General features: G+C 39.6%; 1 protein-coding gene across 2 annotated transcripts in view; it reads left to right on the forward strand.

The window, feature by feature from the left end:
- The window catches only part of ROCK1 (Rho associated coiled-coil containing protein kinase 1), a 182,088-nt gene that overhangs the window by 109,080 nt on the left and 53,784 nt on the right, over positions 1 to 19,224 (forward strand). For both annotated transcript variants that reach the window (XM_084620659.1, XM_084620660.1), the window contains exons 11-17: positions 5,956 to 6,022; positions 10,500 to 10,588; positions 13,924 to 13,972; positions 14,648 to 14,783; positions 15,159 to 15,250; positions 15,386 to 15,632; positions 18,012 to 18,118. In XM_084620659.1, the coding sequence (XP_084476785.1) occupies positions 5,956 to 6,022; positions 10,500 to 10,588; positions 13,924 to 13,972; positions 14,648 to 14,783; positions 15,159 to 15,250; positions 15,386 to 15,632; positions 18,012 to 18,118 (787 nt within the window). The remainder of the gene's footprint in view (positions 1 to 5,955; positions 6,023 to 10,499; positions 10,589 to 13,923; positions 13,973 to 14,647; positions 14,784 to 15,158; positions 15,251 to 15,385; positions 15,633 to 18,011; positions 18,119 to 19,224) is intronic.

A 19,224-nucleotide genomic window follows, 5' to 3' on the forward strand; every position in this document is an offset into this window, starting at 1 on the left:
TAAATTTTTTTATGCCAAAAGAGAGGTTTATTTTTGTTTTGTAATTTTAAAACACACACAAAAAAATTTTGAGGCTTAATTTTAAACCTTTTTACCCTGTAAAATTACCTTTTATTTTAATTTTACAGAGGTGTGTTTTTACCTTTTTTTTAATAATAAAGTTTTTTTTTTTTTAATTTTAAAACCTAATTGGTTTTTAGTGTTCTAAAAACCCAAGGGTTTGGTTTGTGCTTACCTTGTTAACCTATTTGGTTGGTATAATATCTTTAAGCCTTCCCAAAAAAGGGGATAAAGGGCCTTGGGGGGATATGCCAAAAGAAAGGTTTATTCCTGTTTTATAACTTTAAAGTTAAGCCTAAAAAGAACCCCTCTGTGTTTTAAATCTTTTTATTACCCTGTAAAATTATCTTTTATTTTAATTTTACAGAGGTGGTTTTTTTTCCTCTTTATTATAAAAAGTTTTTTCTTTTTTTAATTTTAAAACCGAATTGGTTTTTAGTGTCCTAAAAACCCCACGCTATGATCTGTGCTCACCTTGTTAACCTATTTGGTTGGTATATTATTCTCAAGCCTCCCCAAAAAAGGGGGTAAAGGGGCTTGGAGAGATAGGGTTCCAAGTGGCCCCTACCTAAATGTTTGTTTAAATCACTTGGTGGTGGTGGCAATACCCCGTCCAAGGACAAAAAATTTGTGCCTTGGAAAAGTTTTTAACCTAAGCTGATAAAATATAAGGTTAGGGGGTCTTTCATGTGGGTCCCCACATCTGTACCCCAAAGTTCAAAGTAAAAAAACCCAAAACCCCTGACACATCTACTAGACAGAATCACATACAAAAGGTTAAAGAGTAGTTCGTGAATGTGTCTGTATGAGGCCAGAAGGATGAGCGCAAAACCACTGATCCCAGGGCAATGAAAACTCACTTTATCCCTAGGATGATGTTCCTTGACTTGGCTTGGGGACTTTCTTTTAGATCGGTTTCTAGCTAATAGATATCTGATAAACTTAAAGTCTCCTCATGGCTGCTAGAAAGGGTAAGGAAGTTTCTCGTTCTCACTTGGCTGTTGTGAAGATAGTGACTCCACTCTGCCTCTTAGTCTCCTTTTTTCTTTTAAAGTTCTCCCAAGCAGCAGCATGAAATTGATGTGATTTTTATAATTTGCACTACTGCCCATGAGGCTTTAAATAACATCAGTTCAAACTGCATGCATTGCTATTTATATGGTTATTACAAATAGGTTGTGTTGGTAGCAACAATGGTTAAAGGTTGCTCAAAGCCTTCCATTATAGGACCCTGTTTTCCGTTGCTTATAACAGTGGCTTCATGTCTGTCACAGAGGTCATGGAAGTCATGGATTTTGTGAATTTCTGAGACCGCTGTGACTTCTGCAGCGGCCAGTGTGGCTGACCCCATGGCCGCCCAAGCAGCTGCCTCCAGGACCAGCTGCTCAGGCAGCCCTGGGGACAGCCACACCAGCTGCTGCTGGAGCAGCCCCGGCCCCGGTGCCAGCCACACTGGCTGCTGCTCTGGCAGCCCCTGGCAGCTGGCCCCGGGGACTGCCCAAGCAGCGGCCAATGCGGCTTGCGGTGGTTCTGGGGTGACTGGCACCGGGGCTCCCTGTTCCTCCCTCCCCATAGCAGCCGCAGCAACTGCTGGTGCCCTAGGGCTCCCTCCCCTCCAGATACAATCAGGGGTATTATGGTATAAGTCATGAACTGGCTGTGAATTTTTCTTTTTTGTCCGTGATCTGTCCATGACTTTTTTTTTACTAAAAATAGCCATGATTAAACCATAACTTAGCTGTTGAGACTGATATTTTCCAGGCCAGATGTCTGCCTCAGGCAGGTTTTTCAGGTAGTTGAAATCAGCTATCAAATCCCCCCTCATTCTTCTCTTCTGCAGACTAAACAATCCTAGTTCCCTCAGCCTCTCCTCATAAGTCATGTGTTCCAGTCCCCTAATCATTTTTGTTGCCCTCCGCTGGACTCTTTCCAATTTTTTCACATCCTTCTTGTAGTGTGGGGCCTAATGGTGGATGCAGTACTCCAGATGAGGCCTCACCAATGTCGAATAGAGGGGAACGATCACATCCCTCGACCTGCTGGCAATGCCCCGAGTTACACAGCCCAAAATGCCATTGGCCTTCTTGGCGACAAGGGCACACTGTTGACTCCTATCCAGCTTCTTGTCCACTGTAACCCCTAGGTCCTTTTCTGCAGAACTGTTGCCTAGCCATTCGGTCCCTAGTCTGTAGCGGTGCGAGGAATTCTTCTGTCCTAAGTGCAGGACTCTGCACTTGTCCTTGTTGAACGTCATCAGATTCCTTTTGGGCCAATCCTCTAATTTGTCTAGGGCGCTCTGTATCCTATCCCTACCCTCCAGTATATCTACCTCTTCTCCCAGTTTAGTGTCATCTGCAAACTTGCTGAGGGTGCAATCCACGTCCTCCAGATCATTAATGAAGATATTGAACAAAACCGGCCCCAGGACCAACCCTTGGGGCTCTCCGCTTGATACCGGCTGCCAACTAGACAAGGAGCCATTGATCACTACCCGTTGAGCCTGACGATCTAGCCAGCTTTCTCTCCACCTTATAGTCCATTCATCCAGCCCACACTACTTTAACTTGCTGGCAAGAATACCATGGGAGACCATGTCAAAAGTTTTGCTAAAATCAAGGAATAACTTTTTTCTTTGTTTGTTTGGACAGGTTCAGCAAAAAATCAGGTTAGCTGTTTGAGAATGAGGCTAGGGAAAAAATAAATTGTTTTGCCCGTGTTAAAGTATATTACGGAGAAGCTATAATGCCTCTGTGCTTTGGAGCCGGGACTTGAAATTTGGCAGGTGACTTGCCTATGTGTCAGATATGTGCTTTTAGCCATCCCTGTGAAAATCTGCCAAATAAGCCTCTGAAAATAACAATTTAGACATGCTTGCCAGTGGGTTGCTAGAGGCTATCAGCTAAATTCTCTGAAGATTCTGTCTGTGCTGAGCATGCTCTATCCCCACAAAGCACTCGCGGGTATGTACCAACCAGGCTATGCATGTTTCATCTGCACAGAGTGACTGAGCATGCTTACTTCTGGGGCTTCAGGAGCTGAGAACAACTTTCTCTGCAGTTATTCTTCCTGGCTGACAGGGACCACTGTAGTGTGAGGCACAAGAATTAAAAATAGGGAGGCTGTCTCTCCTGTCCTCCCAGTGCTCTTTTGCTGGTGCTCAAGCATTCTGGAGGAAACTGACTTGAATTTAAGGGGGTGAGGAATAAAGTGGGGGCAGGAGTAGGTTGGGGTTGATAGGAGAATACCGAGACAGGAGCTGGGGGTGAATGAAGATGGGGACAGGGATCGGAGTCAAGATGGGGAGGAATAGGGAGCATAGGAGGGGACAGGGCAGAGAGGATAGCAACCGAAGGGAACAGAAGATGGGAGTGGGAGGAATACGGGGTGGACGGGATCAGAATCATATATAAGCACTAGAGTACATACATGTTGAGAACGTGGAATAGAACCAGGATTTCTGAGTTGCAACATCTCCTTAATGTGGTTTTCAAACATTCTTGTTTAACGTTTCAGAAAAGCTGAGTGCTGAACAATGTTAACTGAAATTAAAAAGCAACAAATTCAAAACTGAAGGAAATATTTTATGTAGTGATTGATTAACCTATATAACTCAGTGCTACAAGATATTATTGAGTCCAAGAGCTTTGGCTTGATCGAGTACCCTTTGAAGTCAGCGGGAGTCTTTTCATTGTCTGTAGCGGGCTTTGGATCAGATCCTTAGTGTAGGAGTCAGAAAAATAGGATTCGGAAAAAGCTAAGATGTTCTTATTATAATGCTATCCCTAGATATACTAGATAGAATAAAAATATATAAGGTGTATAAACCCACTTGCTTCAGAGCATAAACCAGACATTGACTGACTGATGGGGGGCATCTCCCATTGCCACAAATAAGTTATTTCATTATAGGTAATTTACACCATTCTTTGAAGCATCTGTTTCTGCCCATTGTTTGAGTAGGATACACGACTAAATGGACCATTGGTCTGATCCAGTAAGTTTAAAGGGATAGTACCCTACAGTCTACTTTATACTCCCTTCTTTTTTTAAAAATAATCTTGTAGCTGTTCCTTCAGGTTCTAAATGTTCTGTTTTTAATTCAACCACTCCGTTCCTGTGGAATACAAAAACATCTCTGCTTTGCTATTGTATTGCCATCCAGTCATCCAACGGAACACAAATCATAAATACACTGTGCATTGTTTTGCGTTGTTGATAGCAGCACCAATTATATTGTTTTAAAATAAGAACTTCTTACATTTGTTATAGAATACAGTATTACCAACAAAAGGACAAATTTTGGCTGTCTCTGCATGCATTTGTTTAAGGGGGAGAAGGTGCTTGAGAGCCTGTCATCACACCTGTGAAGGACTCAGCCTCAGTGTTGCAGGCAGCGCTCTTAAGTACAAGGAGATTGAGATGGCTAGTGCTGACCATCCCAAGGGGAATGTAATCAGGCAGGCTCATAGCCCCATATCTTATGTACTTGATAGTACTCCAGACGCTGGCATTGGGGAAAGCACATACTATACCTCTTAAGTGTGTAACAAGTGCCACTTCTGAACATGCTTCCCCAAAGTTTCTGGAATCATTCTACCTTTTACAGGTATAGCACTGATAGACACCACTGTTTAGCTGCTACTTTCTATGTACTCCCCTTCCCATCCTGGCTTTGGCTGTAGTTACCACACTAGAATCCAGTGTACCCAAAGAGCCACATTAACTCCTGTTCCTTTGAAATTGCAGGAAAAATCATTATTTGTCAAATGGAAAAAGTAGGGCAATACATATTTTTAATCTTCAAGGATGAGATTTTGGGTTGTGTTTCACAGACCTCAAAGTCCAGTGGAAGGAAGGGCTAAGGTTACTTTAAGCCACCTTTGCACCCTCCTGATTCTGGACTACCTCGAGGGGCCAAAGTGGCCCCAGGTGTAAGTTAGGCAGCCTAATTTATGGGAGCTGTCTGACTTATGGGGAGCCTGGTATTGTCGCCTATGAGTAATAATGCTCCCCAAAATCTCCTCAGTACTCTGTGCTGCAGCTTTGCTTCCAGCACATCCATCCCACCCCTAGTCCTGCCCCAGACACTCTCCTTACATCAGGATGTGGGAGGGAGTCCTCAGAAGAGAGTCTGTGGCTGTCTTTTGCATGTTAGACTTCTTCTTCCGAAGATGGATCCAGGGTTTGTGGAGCCCTTTTATGCCATTCTGTCTCCTTTACTCAAGCATAAAAATGTAGGAGTTGGGAGCAGAATCTCATCCCAAGCTTTTAAGGTAATCAGCAAATTATTTGCGTTTATTTATCTGACTTTCATAATCCATGACAAATAAGCATACGCAGTCATGGCAAATAAACATATAGATCTACTTGGTACTCCGAATTGATACCATTACATAAAACAGGAATACTGTCAAAGAGCCCTGTGCTGCAAGTCCCTCCAGCTATGGAACTCCTGTTAACTTCACTGGGAGTTCCGTGCCCATACTCCCTGCAGAGTTGACTTCTATGGTACTACTCCTGTGAGGAAAAATTAATCATGTGAGTAAATGTGTGCAAGATCAGGGCCCAAGAGAGTGTTGAACCATGGAAAGCAAAACTTTTAACTTACTATAAAAGGAAGTACTTTTTTCCTAGGAGAAGAATGGTAAAAACTGCAGATTTCTACTTAACGTAAGACAAATTATACCACGAATTGTATGGTCTTTTAATTAAATGTGTTTACATTTTATAACATAATAAATACAAGCACTAAAAATCTGTCCTTATAGTCCTCATGGCTACCTGGATCTCGCAGAGTTTGTGATCTTTGGAGATCCTTTTTAACTAGTTTACTCTTTGTTTTCTCTTTCTTTTAACCTTGCTTTTAAACATTTTTAATTAAATATTTTGTTATAGGTATTTATCTGCTTCTACAGAAAAGTCAAATGACAACAGAACAAGTTCAAGTACAGATAAAAGTCTGGTATGTATTTTGACATTAGTTTTGTGTAAACTGACATTGGGTACACTGCACATTGAAATACTGAAGTAATTTTAAATGACATGAAACTGCTGTAGTGTTTTGAAATATGGAAAAACAGTACATTTATTTTAACTGTTTAGACTGACATAGTTTTAAGAACTGGCAGGGAAACAGAATTTCAGTTCTGAAAAATAAATTGATACTTTAGAAAACAATTATCCTGAATTGGAATGAAAAATGCTGAAATCTCAGAATTTTCACTGAATGGAAATTCCACAATATTTAGTTTTAAGAAACACCAAAACATTTCCATAATAGAAAAGCTTTGGTTTTCCAAAATAAAATATGCTCCCTGGAAGTCAGATCTGCAGTAGCATGCCAGGCAGGCCACCACAGAGCTAGGAAGCTAGGCAGCCTGTGACTAGGCCAACCAGGGAGCAGGAGGCAGCTAGTGCGGGGAGGGATCTCGCCCAGGGAGCCAGCTAGTGTGGGGTCTAGGGATGTCTGGGAGCCCAGCAGCCTGCTGGGGAGCTGAGAGCCTAGAAACCCTGGAAGTTCTGGGAGCATTGGAAGAATCAGGGAGTCCTGTATGGTCTGGACACCATTGGGAGCCTCAGCTCTAGGACAACTTGCCTTGTGAGCTGCTGAGTAACCCTGAGAGCCACGGCTCTCAAGCTCCCCATGAGACAGGATGCTGAGGCACAGGGAGCCTCAGATCCCAAACTCCCTGCCAGGTGACCTGTTGAGGAGCCTCTGAAGCCCCAGGTTCCAGAGAGACGGCTGGGTTGGGGAAGGAAATCAGGCAGGTTTCCATTTAATTTTTTTGTAAAATCAACCCATTGTTGCTGAATATTTAAAATTGGCGTTTTTTGATGGAAAAATATTCTATCCAAAAATGTTCTGGTTAGCTTTAATAGCTATCGTGCTAGGCTTGGATGCTACTAGCCCGATCCATGCCTTGTTTCTATTGTCCATTCCATTAAGCAGATATCAATGACTGTCTGTTACTATTTATTATTAGATTGCAATACAAGGTGTTTTCCAAACAGAGGAAGAAGAGGAAGGCTATAGAGTTGAATGAAAGGAAAAAAATGCAACTGCAGAACGTGCTCTGTTTTATGCCTATTTTTGGTGACTCTATATAGTTTGTTCTTAAATACTGTGTCACTTACAGAAATATTTTTAAAGGGCAGAGGAACCAGTTATATCTTATATTGGCTTAACATAGTTCAGTAAATGTTTGATTTGAAGGATGCTGATTCTTTGTGCCCATTTTGACTGGTGTCTTCTTTCTTGTATGTTACTTCACCTTCCTTTGGTTGGTGATGTGAGAAAATAAGAATTTAAGGCCAGATTTTCAGGTATTTAGGTGCAGACAGGCTCCTAGTGAGTTTTGAAAAGTGCCTGAGCAGGCACCTGAGTTGCTTAGTCATTGCGAGAATCCCCTAGAAGAGCTCTCTCTAGCCGAAAGCTTGTCTCTTTCACCAACTGAAGTTGGTCCAATAAAAGATCTTACCTCACCCACCTTGTCTCTCTAATATCCTGGGAGCAACACGGCTACAACAACACTGCAAACAAAGTTAAGTAAATGTGACACAAGATACTGCCTACGTGTACAGTTCTGCAAGGTGCTGAGTGCCTCATGGGAGGAATTGAGTGTCTGCAATTTCCAGGGAACACATTGGGTTTTGAGGATCTTCAGGACCTCATAGGATTCGACCTTAAGATTCTAGAGAGAGAAGGAATCCATAGTCCTTTAATTGAAATTCTGAATCTATTTGGAAGTATGAATTAACTTTACTCCTTTATTTTGTTTTAACACTTGAAATTCAGTGCCCATCAGAGTCTAAAAGTTAAGTTAAAAAAGATTTAGAAAATCTTCAGTCTTCTCACCACTGAGGAGGTAGAACCAGACATGTTAAGTCATTGTCAGGGAGGGTGTGGCCAGCCCCTAAAGATCCCAGAGAGTTTTTGTTCTTGCCGTCTCTACTGTCGGCAAACTTCTCCAGACTCTCCCTGCCCCAGAATGCAGAACAGAAACAAAAACATAAAGAAATGTTTTTATTCTAACTGCTCAGTTTGTTGAATTCCAGGCTTTTGATGGTTTTTGTTATTTAGCCTTAGACTTTGGCAGAAACCTCTCTGAAAGAACATCTTTTGATAACTAAGGTAACTGGCTGCAGCAGCTGCTAGCACAGCATGTCTGGGCAAGCCTCTTAGGGAACTGCAGCACACAGGCAGCCAGAGGCACAAGGCAGCCAGCTCCAAGGCAGCAAGATTGAGTACAGAAATTCCTGGGCTGTCATCCCCAACTGTCAGTGTGGACAACTATTCCTCTTCCCTCCACAAAAAGCAAAAACAAAAAACACCCTAAAGTAGTCAGCATGGAGAGAGAAAAAAGGAGAGCAACCCAGACACAGAGACGCAAGTAGGCAGTAAGGAGCCCTTCATTTATTTCTGTCCAACTCCCATGCCCTTTCTTAGCAAAGTGTGGTGAGCCCTTATGTAACCCAGCCTTATTTTCTGTGTGACTCATTCAGGCAAAGTGGCTGCTCCATGTACAGGCTTCCCCTGGTCCCCCCCTTGTCCCTACAAATTATGGGGTTAGACACCATCCATCAAGTCAAAGGGGTACCACTTAGGAATAGTCTCTTTCAAGGGTCACATGCTTTCTATGGTGCAGCAGTAGGTGGAATTCTCCCTTTAGATTTCATTGACAGGGCTACTCTAAGATCTCAGGATCAAGTCCACTTCCTCTGGAAGAGATTGGGGAACTCCCTCATATCTCAAAGCTTTGTGGCAGAGTCTAATAAACTCATAAAGCATATTGTCTTATCTAGATGGAGAAAAATTACAGAGCCTCTCCACTCTACCTCTGGATACCTCAGAGCAGCCCAATAATGTGGAAGAAAGCAAAATTATAAAACCAGCTGGGGTAGGCACCTGCCAAACTCCTCAGCCTCTTGAGGAGTATAAATTCTCTGTCTTCCTCTTTCCATTGGAATAGCAAGAAAAGTCTAAAAAATAGAAAAAGGAGGCAAGGAAACATCCTGCTCAGAAGCAGGAAAATAAATCTCTCACATGCTCCCATCTAAGATGGGTAAAGAGCATTAGCTTCTCTCCCCAAATATCAGATACCAGCAGAGCAGCAGAACAGTTCCTGTATAAAGTATTCAGAAGGAGCAGGGACAGATATCATGTGGAACCTCCTTTCTTTATCATCCTACTATGGAGCCTTAGAACCTAATTTCTCAAAGCACAAATTCGGTAGGATGGGGAGTGGTTGGGGTGAATCTCAAGAGACCTAGGAAGAGCAGTCCTTTCTGAAATGACTGACAGTTGTCTGACTCCTCAGAATACAGGAGACCCAAAACAAAGTTCTTGCCCCAGAGTATTTAGATACTGTTTTATTGAAAAGTAGCAACACATCTATGCTTTCCTCCAGACAGCCCACCTTAGGAAGAGTTATTTGAGGAAGATGACTGGATAGATAGCAAGACCACTTGGATACATTTCCTTTCAGGATATAAATTGGAACTGTTAATCCCTTTCCATGCAGCTCTTAAAATATTATGAGTGAAGACTGGGGGAACCAACTAAGGCCAAGCACCTGAAGAGACTGAAAATATTGAACATCTGGGATGTATCTTGGTGGTCATCTTTTTATGGCAAAGAGATCCTGTGCAGTAACTTTATTGTAGTAAGAGGATCTGAAGTTCTTGTTAGTAGTTTCAAAGGTTTATAAAGTGGTCATATAGTAGAAGCTGCAGAAATTTTCTCAGATTAGCTATATCTTCGGGCACTGAGCCATTTCCTCCCTGTCAGAGGCTGCCAGGTCAGATTCTACTTCCAGAGCTGTTGACAAGCAGAAGATTCACTGAAAAAGGTCTGTGGATCTTCCTACTAGAGGAGAAAAAAAGGAAATTTTCACGTAAATACAAATAATGTTTCCTATATCCCTTGCAATAATAACTTAGGCTTGAGCCTGTAAACACTTAAGCATATGAGCAATTTACTCATGTGTTTCAGCAGTACTATTCAGGTACATAATGCTTTACTCTTGTGCCTAGATGCATGAAGGATCAGGCCTTACTCTATTTTACATATTTTGTATAATGAAATCTATGAACTGAGATAGCACTGCAGGAATAAGTTGAACTTTGATTGAGAATACTTTGTTTGATTTCGCAACTGCTACGTTGCATTGTTGTTTTGTAACTTTTTTTAAAAGCTTCAAGAAGAGAATATCACACTTTAATAACTAACAAAACATAGTCTTTACATTTTTCTTCTCATGCCAGTGTTTGTGCACAGAGTGGAAACCAGTCTCTTCCATTCCTCTGTCATTAAATGCTTGATATAAAATAGATAGATTATGACATCATTTAGCTAGTCCAGGCAAGTGCTGGAATTTTTTTTACAAGTTTCATAGAATGTAGTGCATATATTTTAAATATGTATGTATATATATTTTAAGCTGGAAAATATGCAGAAAACTATCTATCAGTTGGAAGAGCAACTTCAAAATGAAATGCAATTGAAAGATGAAATGGAGCAAAAGTGCAGGTGAGACTGAATTTAAATACATTTTCAGAATTAAATAATATAAACCATCAGCTCTGTAAAAAACACATTAAGGATAACAAGCATGATATCAATATTGCTACTATAGTAATTCAGTGGTCTGAGATTCAAGGCCATAAATTAAATCACTTTAAAATGATCTCAGAATGTTTTTCTTGTGTATTTAAAGAAGAAGATTAATTGTTTGTGTTCGCATCAGTGACACACATCTTGAATATTTGAACTCCATGTTGTTTTTCTTTCCACTACCCTGATAGGTTTCAAAACATCTGCGGGATACAGTGAATACATAGATTTTTTTTTTTTTTTTTAAAGAACGTAAAATACTATGTGCACCACATGTTCTAGAATATTGGAGTTTAAGATTGTCCAGCATCTTGGTATCTTAAATGCTGCAGTACTATTGAAAGATCCAGCATGCAACTTTTGTTGAGATTAAGACAGAGATGAGCAGCAGTTTTCTATCTGAGTACTAAATTCTGTTATATTCTTGAAAAAAGTAAATATCTGACAAATTACTGCCTATTCTTGCACCTTCAACAACATGAGCATACAGTTCTGAAAATCTGATAATCATGGAACTTAATGTGCACACATTGCTGTTGGTTATCTTAGAAGAATTGCTACCAAAAATGGTCTTATGGGAATTCAGACCACAGAGTAATATTTAGTACATAGTGTGCTCTTTACACACATCCGGAGTTTCACTGTCCACATACTGACTACCGACCACATGACAGCATGTGGGATGCTAGAAATATATTCAACAATTGTATCCCTACAATCACACTGACAGCGAGTATTCAGTAACATCAGTGTGTCTTCTGATGTCTCACAGTTAAATACATTTTATCACAGAGTTAATAGATTTGATTTAGGGCTGTCAAGCGATTACAAAAATTAATTGTGATTAATCGTGCTATTTAAAAAAAATAATTGCAATTAATCTGGCTGTTAATAATAGAATAGCATTTATTTAAATATTTTGGGATTTTTTTTACATTTTCAAATATATTGGTTTCAATTACAACACAGAATACAAAGTGTATAGTGCTCACTCTTTTATTACAAATATTTGCACTGTAAAAAACAAAAGAAATAGTATTTTTCAATTCATCTAATACAAGTACTATAGTGTAATCTCTTTATCATGAAAGTTGAACTTACAAGTGTAGAACTGGGAACAAAAAAATAAATCCATTCAGAAATAAAACAATGTAAAACTTCACAGCCTACAAGTCCACTCAGTCCTAATTCTTGTTGAACCAATCGCTAAGAGACACAAATTTGCTTATGTTTGCAGGAGATAGTGCTGCCCACTTCTTGTTTACAATGTCACCTGAAATTGAGAACAGGCTTTCGCAAGGCACTGTTATAGCCGACCTTGCAAGATAATTACATGCCAGATGTGCTAAAGATTCATATGTCCCTTCATGCTTCAACCACCATTTCAGAGGACTTGCGTCCATGCTGATGAGGTGTTCTGCTCGATAACAATCCAAAGCAGTGCAGACTCACTCATGTTCGTTTTCATCATCTGAGTCAGATGCCACCAGCAGAAGGTTGATTTTCTTTTTTGGTGGTTCATGTTCTTTAGTTTCTGCATTGGAGTGTTGCTGTTTTAGGACTTCTGAAAGCATGCTCCACACCTCATCCCTCTCAGATTTTGGAAGGCACTTCAGATTCCTAAACCTTGGGTCGAGTGCTGTAGCTATCTTTAGAAATCTCACATTGGTACCGTCTTTGCATTTTGTCAAATCTGCAGTGAAATTGTTCTTAAAATAAACAACATGTGCTGGGTCATCATCTGAGACTGCTGTAACATGAAATATTTGGCAGAATGTGGGTAAGACACAGAGCAGGAGACGTACAATTCTCCCCCAAGGAATTAAGTCACAATTTAATTAATGAATTTTTTTTTTTAACAAGTATGTCCTGTGGAATGGTGGCCGAAGCATGAAGGGGCATACAAATGTTTAGTATATCTGGCATGTAAATACCTTGCAATGCTGGCTACAAAAGTGCTATGCAAATGCCTGTTCTCACTTTCTGGTGACATTGTAAATAAGAAGCCGGCAGCATTATGTCCTGTAAATGTAAACAAACTTGTTTGTCTTAATGATTGGCTGAACAAGAAGTAGGACTGAGTGGACTTGTAGGCTGTAAAGTTTTACTTTTTTTTTTAGTGCAGTTATGTAACAAAAAAAATTTACATTTGTAAGTTGCGCTTTCATGATATAGAGATTACACTACAGTACTTATGAGGTGAACTGAAAAATACTATTTCTTTTGTTTATAATTTTTACAGTGCAAATATTTGTAATACAAAATAATATAAATTGAGCAATTTACACTTTGTATTCTGTGTTGTAATTGAAATCAATATATTTGAAAATGTAGAAAAATATCCAAAAATATTAAATACACTTCAATTGGTATTTTGTTTAACAGTGCAATTAAAGCTGCAATTAATCGTGATTAATTTTTTTGAGTTAATCACGTAAGTTAACTGCGATTAATCAACAGCCCTAATTTGATTACATATGTTGGTATAAACTGCTATTTATTACATTAGTTAATACTGTCTGAATTGTTTTTGCTATAACTTTTTTGGACAGAGGTAAATAACTACAGAAGGCTAACATTTATGTGGCCTAATGTTTTATAAAGGCCAAAACTAGGGACAGACATCCATACGAAATGTATAGAACTGGAGGAGATCTTGCTGTGGATTAACGGATGTTCTGTATTGCTGGCTGACCAGTTCATATTTCCTTTGTGGGATGTTACTCAACACTTATTTCACCTTCTCTCTGTAGTAACTTTTTTTTCCCCCCAGTTTTCTAGAGATACTTTCTTGTGGTAATAGCATGTAGATATCTCTATATATGATATGGATATATTTGTATGGATAATTGATCAGTATTGGGGATCCACATTCTTAGAGATGTGGGATGTGCACAACTGGAGCCATTCTTTCTAGAGAATGGCAGAAGAAGTGTTGACCAACATTTACTAGTTATAAAAACTTCTTACTCTGCACCTTTTTGTGGATATAGGGACAGAATTTGACCCTTCCCATTTTTGACACACATTGCCTCCAGTGAACTGTCAATACATTTGATGATTGTGTTATTATAAACTACTGATGTTGATTGGTGACATTCTTCAATTTAAAATGTTGGTTTTAGGATGAAGGGCATGCACATAGTAAGCATTTTTTAAATAATGGTCTTAAATAGTTTAAATATTGAAATACCAGGCATGTAAAATAAGATCATCTTCTTTTACATATTAAAATAATTCATTATTTATAGGACTGCAAACATAAAACTAGACAAGCTAATGAAGGAACTGGATGAAGAGGTAAGTTGGTGTGTGTTTCTTAATCACAGAATTTTTAACTGTGTTGAGTCAATCTGTGTCCTCATAATACTGCTAGAGGTTTATAATTTTCCTGTAAAAATTTGCACTCCAATTTAAATTTGAGAATAAATCTCCACATTCCAAAACACCAAATCATTTTGGCCATTTTTGTTATGAAAGTAAAAAATGTAATTTTAAAATACTTTTTTTGCCTCTACAATTGAAAACTACTTTCTTTCATTTCAAATCCTGTGCTGAACTCTCTGTTTAGCCTTGTTCAGAATATTCAATATAATTTTTCAAAATTAGCTAGATTTCTAAAAATCAGTTTGCAGATAATCCTCTAGGACATCATTATATTGTAGTATTCATAGACCTAGTAGACAGATAATTTTTGCTTTTGTGTTAAATACAGTTATTGCAGTGGTTTGGAAGATTTAATCAGAGACAAACTTCAAAAGTGATGTTGGGAATTATTAGGCTCTATCCTGCAAACCTCCTGTTCATATTGGTAGTCTCAGTGAGTGAAATCCTGGCCCTACTGGCTTCAATTGAGCCAAGATTTCACCACTTGAAGTCAATGAGACTACTTACAGAACAACAGAATTAAAAAAAGTTTGTAGGATCATTCTGTAAAATGTAAATGGAAAATACCAGTGTTTATTATAATTTCAGGGAAATCAAAGAAAAAATTTAGAATCAACAGTATCTCAGACTGAGAAGGAAAAGATGGTGCTGCAACATAAAATAAATGAATACCATAGAAAAGTTGAACAGGAGAATGAAAAAAGACGGAATGTAGAAAATGAAGGTAAGCAATGTTACCCAGGTGCTAGAAATGTTGATGTGTACGCTACTATACAGTTTTATGAAAAATTTACTTTTTTAGCATTTGAAGCATTTTAGAATAGATTTTTTTCTTGAAATTCTGTTATCACAGGAAATAGCTATTTCTGTTTTTGATATTTGAAGTAGCAAATTCTTCCCTTAGATGTATGCACGTGGAGCCCCTAGTGATTTGAGTGAGCCAGGTGTACATATTCAAGAACAAAATTTGACCTCACGAAATTAAAAGGAAATATTCTAATTATTTTGCTGTCTTTCATGTAGAAATATCTAGTAACACAAAGCTTTTCTGTTCTGAGCTGCTAGGAAAATTGAATTCCATATTCATTTCTGTCTCTAGTGTCCACATTAAAAGATCAGTTAGAAGACTTGAAAAAAATTAGCCAGCATTCACAAACGACAAATGAGAAGATGACACAGTTACAAAAGCAAGTAAGTGATGGCTGTTCAGTGTTTTCATTGTTACTTAAAATTTGTCATTTAGTATTGATTACATAAATGTAGCAAAGCTGAATCTGTTAATTGTTACACTTTGAATGGGAATCTTGACTTTTCTTACTCTAACAGCTAGAAGAAGCCAATGATTTGCTAAGGACAGAATCAGATACAGCAGCAAGATTGAGAAAGAGTCATACAGAAACGAGCAAGACTATAAGCCAGTTAGAATCACTAAACAGAGAACTTCAGGAAAGATGCAGAGTTCTAGAGAGCACAAAATTGGAAGTGGAAAAGGACTGTTATCAATTGCACGCAGCATTGGAAGCAGAACGAAGGGACAGAAGTCATGGTTCTGAAATGATTGGAGATTTACAAGGTAACCATTCCATGCGTACATAGTTTTTTAATGTTGCAGTAAATATTTATTATTACAAAAATCCATTTTCATAACTTCACTTTGTTGCTCTGTACCATTGTCTAAAGCCTGAAAAAAATGTACCAGCTGTTTTCAAGGAGTTTAATTCTATTCATTTAGCGTAGCAGAGCAGTAATCAACATATGAATTGCGTATCCCTAGAGGACTAATACTTGGGAACATTTGTAAATACAGTTTAAGGTACCAAAAGTCTTACCAATTCAGTATTAATTCACGTACATAATTCCTGTGTGGTTGAGTTTTGGGGATGAGAGGGAAAGCAGTATTGCGGACAACAGCGATTTCTCCTCTCTGTCCTCCAACATGATTTTTCTTCATCTGTGGATATTAACCCCTTTAGAGCAATGTTTATGGATTCTGGGACACTGACACAGCAGAGGTAATATCAGAAAGTTCCATACAGTTTAGAGAGTTGTGTGTTTAAGAGAATAATTAGATTCTCTAACCCAAGATGACAGCCAACTGACAACTTGCTTAGCCACTGAGACAACTTAATAGAATGAATCCATTACAGATTAATTACTCTAGATTGCCATGGGGTAACTGTATGAGAGGGCAATTTATCCAGTATGAAGAAAAAGAAATATATTCAAAGAAGTCAGAATAGAAAGGGACAAGAGGGAAGGTCTCCTGTACAGATTATATGGTGTGGTGGAGCAGACCTCACTGATGCAGTGTTAGAGCTACACAGCTCTTTAGGTGTGCATGAAAGGATAATCTTCTTCAGAGTTCCTAAAGTATATAGAACAGGATGTTCTGTTGGTATCTAGCCAGAGAGTTCCACATGAAATTTGCACACGCTATTGCCAGTTTTTAACAAGCAAATGTTTGACAACTAAGCACAGCATTGAAATTCTGGAAGAAGTGTTTTCTTTCACATCATTTTGTCATCTAGAAATTCCTAGGACATTTTAAGATAAAAAAAACTATGCTAAGCATGCAGTGTTCAAGATAGTCTGACATACTTGTGAGCTATGTTGCTGACATAGTGTGTATAAGGTATAACAGTTAACACGGAGAGTAATACAAGAAACCAAATTACAGTTGCAATTGGAAACTTCACTTAAAATGTCTTGGTGTTTCTGTTTAAAGTCTTCAGTTTAATAGTACACTGAAGTAGCTGCATACGGTGTGGGGCAAGCTTTTTCAAACTCAAGGCTGGAGGAGAGCCTTTGCTTTTGTGGAGTGATCAGTAGGGTAAAAATAATTCCTCTTTCTCTGAAGGACCTCTCCAGTGCAGGTTATTTAAATTATGTTTATGTACTGCAAGAGCACCTCGAGGCCCCAACTGAGATTGGGGCTCCATTGTGTTATATGTTGTATCTACTGTGACAGGGTCAGGCCAGATGGCTACAGGAGAGTGATAGAAGGAAGATATATTAGCCCCAGGTTAAGTAGGTCCCTTTTCCCTGGGTAAGGTAACAGGGAAGGTTCCAGAACAATCAGGAACTTTCTGGAAACAATTAAGGACAAGCTGATTAGAACACCTGCAGCCAATCAAGAAGCTGCTAGAATCAATTAAGACAGGCAGGCTAATCATGGCACCTGGGTTTAAAAAGGAGCTCACTTCAGTTTGTGATGGGTGTGTGAGGAGCTGGGAGCAAGAGGCACAAGAAGCTGAGAGTGAGAAGGCGTACTACTGGAAGACTGAGAAGTACAAGCATTATCAGACATCAGGAGCAAGGTCCTGTGGTGAAAATAAAGAAGGTGTTGGGAGGAAGCTATGGGAAGTAGCCCAAGGAGTTGTAGCTGTCACGCAGGTGTTACAGGAGCTACTGTAGACAGTTGCAATCCACAGGGCCCTGGGCTGGAACCCGGAGTAGAGGGCGGGCCTGGGTTCCCTCCATCCCCCCAACTCCCTACTTGGTACCAGAAGAGTTGACCTGGACTGTGGGTTCCACTAGAGGGGAAGGTCTCTGGCCTGTTCCCTGATCCACTAGGTGGATCAGCAGAGACTGCAGGGATTATTGTTCTTCATTTTCCCCATGCTGGCCAATGATGAGGCTAACTGAGTGAACGGCAGATTTGAGCCATGAAAGTGGCCAAACTGAGGGCTGCCGTGAACCTCTGAGGCGAGCAAATCTGCCAATAAGTGCAGGACCCACCACGGCAGAGGAGGAACTTTGTCACATTACCCATAATAAGACTTCAGCAGAGTTAATGTCTGTGAAAATGCAGTTGTTGTATGTTGTAACAGCACTTATATTAATGAAAGGAAACATCTATACATTAGCAGTTGGACAAAATAAAATCAAAGTCCTGTTTCTGCAGCTAGGCGTAGTAGCTGAAATTGAACTATTTTAAATTTGTTTTTGCTAGCTCGGATTACATCTTTACAAGAAGAAGTAAAAAATCTTAAAAATAATCTCGAAAGAGTGGAAACGGAAAGAAAACAAGCACAAGACTCACTTAATCATTGTGAAAAGGTAAGGTAACTAATACATGATGATTCAGGAAAATGCTAATGTTAGTTCACTGGCTGTGGTCAGAATATGATCATGTATTGAATTATTTTGTATTGTGTGAATAAATCACAGCTTCTTCAAGTGTGTCAGTCTGGATCCCACTGTAGGATTCTCCAGTGCCTCCTGGGTGAGACTGGGCTTTTATCTTAGGCCTCAAGAGACTCAACAAATACATACTCAGTCTCAGGATGGTAACACTCTCCTGCATTGCTCCAAGCTCTAGATTGGTTCATGGCTCTTGACTTCCAGGATGATATACTTACATATTGCCATCCATCTGTCTCACGGGAAGTGCATAAGGTTAACAGTAGGGGCCAGCCATTCCCAGTTCAGTGTTTTGCCCTTCACGCTCTCCATGGCACTGAGAGTTTTCACCAACTTCCTAGCTGTAATGGCAGCAGATCTAAGAAAACATGGAATTTACACCTGTTTATATCTAGATGACTGGCTGATCAGAAGCAGGCCCAGCAGAAGACCAGAATGTCCCTGGATTGTGTTTTGTTGGTGGCTTGTCCTGATGAACATGAGAAAAGGGGACAGTAATGCTTATCTCAGACACTATAGGGACTGGTTGGGGTGCCCACCTGAACCACATTCAAATGTAAGATACCTGGTCTCATGATGATTTTAACCTACACATGAGTGCCTTGGAACTAAGAGCCATCTGACTCATCTGTATAGCATTCCTGCTGGAAGCCATCCAATGCTGGAAATGGTGTTTATCAACATGGGGGTGACTCCACTAGCTGTACACCTTCCAGGGATTAGCAATGACCTAGCAGATGTTTAGTGAAGAAATGTGGTAACCAGCCATGAGTGATCTGTGTAAAAATCCATACTAGATCCAATATTCTGTCAGTGAGAGACTCCCGCCACACATTTGTTTGCCACAGAGGACAATACCAAGTGTTAGAACTTCTGTTTCAGGGAAGGTGGGGAGTCCAGGCTAAGAGCCGATTGCCTTACTATTTCAGTCTTCTTGAGGACGCCTGTATGGTATCGTACTGTATCCCCTGGTCCCCAGGATATCCAAGATCAACAGTATAGGGCCTCAATCATTGTGCTAG

This window comes from Lepidochelys olivacea (assembly GCF_965140295.1).
Source record: "Lepidochelys olivacea isolate rLepOli2 genome assembly, chromosome: 2".
In the NCBI taxonomy this organism is placed as follows: Eukaryota; Metazoa; Chordata; order Testudines; family Cheloniidae; genus Lepidochelys; species Lepidochelys olivacea.